This window comes from Sinocyclocheilus rhinocerous, unplaced genomic scaffold, assembly GCF_001515625.1.
Source record: "Sinocyclocheilus rhinocerous isolate Xijiao unplaced genomic scaffold, SAMN03320098_v1.1 scaffold5941, whole genome shotgun sequence".
Taxonomy (NCBI): domain Eukaryota; kingdom Metazoa; phylum Chordata; class Actinopteri; order Cypriniformes; family Cyprinidae; genus Sinocyclocheilus; species Sinocyclocheilus rhinocerous.
This window is the reverse complement of record NW_015627187.1, coordinates 160,047-165,663: the sequence shown is the minus strand read 5'-3', so window position 1 is coordinate 165,663 and position 5,617 is coordinate 160,047. Positions and strand designations below refer to the sequence as shown.

The following is a 5,617-nucleotide window of genomic DNA, read 5'->3' as shown; positions in this document are numbered from 1 at the left end:
TGATTCATTCACTCAACCAATTTGTTCGATTCATTCACTCAACCGATTCATTCCGAAACGGACAGAAAAAAGCACTGCCTTTATGAGTGAGTCATTGATTCATTCACTCAACCAATTTGTTCGATTCATTCACTCAACCGATTCATTCCGAAACGGACAGAAAAAAGCACTGCCTTTATGAGTGAGTCATAAATTCATTCACTCAACCAATTCGTTCGATTCATTCACTCAACCGATTCATTCCGAAACAGACCGAAAAAACTGACTGCCTTTATGAATGAGTCATTGATTCATTCACTCAACCAATTTGTTCAACAATACTGATAGTGTTGCCAAATCCATGGTTTTCAAATATATTTCCTTAAAAAGAAAAATGACATAAAATAAGAAGCCTTGTTTTATGAGAAATGTATCAAAATGAGGTGAGATCTGCCAGTGGGCTCAAAAAAAAAAGAAACACATAATTCAAAGGGAAAACAAGTTTTCAATCTCCATTGACAGATTTTTGTTCTTATTTTAAGCATAACTTAATTTTGTTCAAGTTCTCAGAAAACAAGATTTCACATGTTCAGTTTGCATCTCAAGTGAATGTATCTTGATTTAAGGATGTTTAGATATTTGTATTGGAAAACAAAACAAAAATACTGAGGAAGATGTTCATGTTTTGAAGCAATGCAACATTTAACGTCATGACTTCATGAATTTAAGACTTTTGTGGAATGAGATATTGTACAAATAGTAAGAGTAGTATGCAAGTCCAAATTCAGCATGGTTCATTCAGGAATGAAATAAGCGACTTTCTTTACAGTTCGTTCAGGAATTCATTCAGGATTCATTCAGTATTGTAATGATTCATTCACTCAACCAATTTGTTCGATTCATTCACTCAACCGATTCATTCCGAAACGGACAGAAAAAAGCACTGCCTTTATGAGTGAGTCATAAATTCATTCACTCAACCAATTCGTTCGATTCATTCACTCAACCGATTCATTCCGAAACGGACAGAAAAAAGCACTGCCTTTATGAGTGAGTCATAAATTCATTCACTCAACCAATTCGTTCGATTCATTCACTCAACCGATTCATTCCGAAACAGACCGAAAAAACTGACTGCCTTTATGAATGAGTCATTGATTCATTCACTCAACCAATTTGTTCAACAATACTGATAGTGTTGCCAAATCCATGGTTTTCAAATATATTTCCTTAAAAAGAAAAATGACATCAAATAAGAAGCCTTGTTTTATGAGAAATGTATCAAAATGAGGTGAGATCTGCCAGTGGGCTCCAAAAAAAAAGAAACACATAATTCAAAGGGAAAACAAGTTTTCAATCTCCATTGACAGATTTTTGTTCTTGTTTTAAGCATAACTTAATTTTGTTCAAGTTCTCAGAAAACAAGATTTCACATGTTCAGTTTGCATCTCAAGTGAATGTATCTTGATTTAAGGATGTTTAGATATTTGTATTGGAAAACAAAACAAAAATACTGAGGAAGATGTTCATGTTTTGAAGCAATGCAACATTTAACGTCATGACTTCATGAATTTAAGACTTTTGTGGAATGAGATATTGTACAAATAGTAAGAGTAGTATGCAAGTCCAAATTCAGCATGGTTCATTCAGGAATGAAATAAGCGACTTTCTTTACATCCAGGATTCATTCAGTATTGTAAATTCATTCACTTAGCCGATTCATTCAAACACTGACTTATTCTTTCACGAAACAAGCGAGTGAGTCATTGATTCATTCACTCAACCGATTCATTCAACGACAACGACAATGACAGCATTGCAAAGTCGCTGTTTGTTGTGACACAATTGACCTATCGGTAAGCCCCTCCCCTCGAACGCAGATGAGCCAATGGCAGTCGAGTATCAGTTGCAGGGCAGCGGAACTCGGACATCTGTAGGTTTCAGCGCCATAGAGAAACATTGGAAGATCGCATCGGTTTAATGGTGTTTATGCTACGAAAATGGAAAAACGATGTGCCTAGGGTACTTGTAACACTAATTCCAGTTATCCTGAGAGGATAGGCAATGTAATTTATGTTATTCCATTTCCTAAATCCAACGAAAACAGAGCAAAATGTCCCTAAGCATTCAACCCCTATCACAATGAAGATGAAAACGTTCATTTTCTGGTTGTCATACTCTCATTAAGTTACACTTTTCATCTGCTCAATGCTGAACGTTAATGTCATCTTGTGCTTCAGCAAGCTATCTCTGGCTAAAACTAGCTAACGTTAGCACTTTTCATCTGCTCAATGCACATCTTGTGCTTCAGCATGTGCTTCCGCGATATATCTCTGGCTAAATCTCGTTAAAGTTAGTGAGTCCATGCTAATGTACAAACCTAAATAGCGAACTGTTCTCACGTCATGTAGCGTGCAGTGAAAGTCAAAAACACATAAACGAAGGTCTAGCTATATGAGAGTGCCTCTCCATATTAATCGGGTTAAATGTAAATTAATTTATTCTTACTCTGCGGTATATGAACGGTGTTGATCGGTTTACGATCGGTTTGCGATCGTGACGACCGTAATATAATCCTCCCGTTTGCATTGTGATCTGTATTTTTACATATTTATTTTAATATCTTTTATATATCCCTGCATGGCATATTTAAGCCCCACTTGAAGGTCCATCTGTGTCCCAAATTTATCAGAAACACCTCGGAAGAAGGTTTTCACTGACAGCTGTCATTGTAAGACAGTGACAACTCTGTTTGTTTGTCCGAGTGAGCAACAGTAACTAAGGGGGAGGGGCTTACCGATAGGTCAATTGGGTGGATTTTTTTATGCAGACCTGGCAACCCATTTAGAAACACCACTACAGTTTGTCGCGCAGCATTTAATTTGCCACGGTTTAGCAAAAACAGGCTAAGGATAGTGGCAATGCTGCATCTAGAATACGATCATGTCCCTCTCACCTGGTAATGAGGCAGCAGTCGTGAATGATGCTGTCCTCCACGTACAGCCCTCTGTCCTCCAGTGTGTGGACGGGACGCTGCTCGTGGCTCCAGGACAGTCTGACAGATGGGTCGAGGTACGAGGCAGTGCACTGAAGCGGCAGACGGTCCCCGCGAAACACCAGCTGCCGCTGGGTCGGGATGAGCTGCAAGACGGGGAGCTCCAGCGGGCCGTCTGAAAAACACAGACACAAAATCAGTGGACATGATATCAGTGTGACATACTAAACTCCACCTGAAGTTATTTTGAACAGCATCTCTTTTATAATAAGTAATTCAACCAAGGGAATACAGTTAATAGCCTAAAAAAAAAAAAAGCATCGCTCTGACCGATTGCAGATTAAAGTTAAAGTTTTTCATAGTGAAGCAACACTTACACAATTCTATTTAGTGTTACTAATCCTAAAACGCTGTTATAATAAGTTCCATAAACTTCCATAAAATCATCACTATCTGAATTTATTTTGAACAGCATTTAATTTGTCATAATTATACATGCAGCTTTAACGAGCTCATATTAACATATTTGGGACTATATGAAAGACTACATATGCAATATCTGTACTTTTGATACATTTTGGAATTTAAAAAAATTTTAAAATGACAATAATAATAAATAATAATAGTTATTATTAATAATAGCAGATATTATTATTATTAATAAAGAAATCATAAAATGCTAAAAAAAAAAAAAAAAAAAAAATTATCTGTCATACTCTGTATCAACTAGTGATAAAAAAAAAATTTTTTTTAAATGTTGACCAGTTACAGAACCATAGATATAGAACTTTTCATACACATTCATTCAAGCACATCTGAACTAAAATGATTTTGATTTTTTTTTTAAATTTACTTGTTACGTGTCAGACATTTTCATGCTTTATTTGGCAATCAAATAATAAGCCATTAACATGCTTAGCTCAACAGATAAACAACAACATAAAAATAAAGAAAAACAAACAAACTGGTATGAGATGATCATATAAATAACTCAAAAGCTCCACACAGAGACCCAGTGCATTTTAGTAATGTTTATATATTTGTAAAGTTTGTAGTGGTTGGGTTTGCTCATTCCTGCACAGCATTACAGCATCTCCTCGGACGGCCAGCGCTCTCTGATGGGATTAAACGCTCCTGCTGTAACGAGCAGCTCCAAAACGAACTCTATAATGAGCAAGCTCACATTCACACGCCGCTGCCTCCTGTTAAACTCATGACTCAAGCCTGTCAATTAACATCGTCACACAGTCTCAAACGTCAATTACAGTGTTTTTCTCCAGATATCTTGCATGACACAATCTGGCTCATTTCTTGATTTTTATGTCAAGCAAAGTGAACGAAATGAGAGCCAAATTAAATTTAACGAAATTAAAAAAAATTCTGCATTCTATATAAACAAGGCCATTCTATTAACATTTGTTCTATTTCAGAGGAGATGCATGCAGTATTTGCAGCAAAAAGCACATAAAAAAAATTACTAAATCTAAAATGAAAATGAAAACTGAAAAGGGAAATGAAATAAAAAAATAATAACTAATAAGTACAAATAAAAACTAAAATAAAAAAAAAACATTTTGTAATAATTTTGCATGCAGCTTTAATGAGCTCATATTAATTGAGATAAAAAATAATATTTTCAACAGTCAAATGAAAGTAAATAAATTACTTTTATTTTTATTACTATTTTACTAAATGTATTAAAAAATTCTCTTTCTGTATTCTACACAAACAAGGCTGGTCTATTAACATTTTTACCATTTCAGAAGAAATGCATGAAGTATTTGCAGCATTTTAACATAATAAAAATGAGAAAAGCACATAACAAAACTACCAAAACTAAAATTAAAATGGAAACTGAAAAAAATAATACAAATTGTAAAATAAAAAATGAAAATGAAAAAAAGCAAGCATTTCTACAGCATTTATTTTGTAATAATTATGCAAGCAGTTTTAATAAGCTCATATTAACTGAGATGAAAAATAAAATAAAATAAAATGAAAGTAAATAAATTGCTTATATCTATTACTATTATTTTATTTATTTATATACAAAATAACCTTTCTGCTTTCTATATACAAGGACTGTTGTTTTAACATTTTTGTCCGCTCCAGAGGAGATGCGTGCAGTATTTGCAGCTCTTTAACCCTTTAGTCCCTCTCTGACTTTTGCACAAAGCTGAAATACAATTTTAAAGATATAGAGAAAAAAGCATTAAAATAACTGAAAAATATTTAAAACGAAATAAACTAAAACTAAAAATGACAAATTTAATAAAAACAATATTGATTTATTTAAATATGAAAAACTAAACTAATAAAAAAGACCAGTGCATTGTTAATGATGACTAAAACTAAAACTATTAAAATTATTTTCATTAATTGAAATAAAGACTGAAATAAAGTAACAACGTTAGATGAAAAACTTTTTTAAAAATTAGAAAAAATAAATAAGTTTAAGCTGAAATACTAAAATGAATAAAACTAAAACTGAAATAAAATTAAATAAAATTAAGATAAATGGAAAATAAATTAAATCTACACTAAAAGCCATCCAAAAATGGCAAAAGCACAAAACAAATTTACTAAAACTAAAATGAAAACTGAAAAAAAAAATTTATATATATATATATATATATATATTAA

At 33.0% G+C, this 5,617-nt stretch overlaps 1 protein-coding gene across 1 annotated transcript in view; it reads right to left on the bottom strand.

The window, feature by feature from the left end:
* Positions 1-5,617, bottom strand: part of LOC107720869 (adhesion G protein-coupled receptor A3-like) — a gene marked incomplete at its 5' end in the record, with an annotated part of 91,183 nt that overhangs the window by 83,263 nt on the left and 2,303 nt on the right. Inside the window, one exon of the mRNA XM_016528702.1 lies at positions 2,936-3,149. Within this exon, the coding sequence (XP_016384188.1) occupies positions 2,936-3,149 (214 nt within the window). The remainder of the gene's footprint in view (positions 1-2,935; positions 3,150-5,617) is intronic.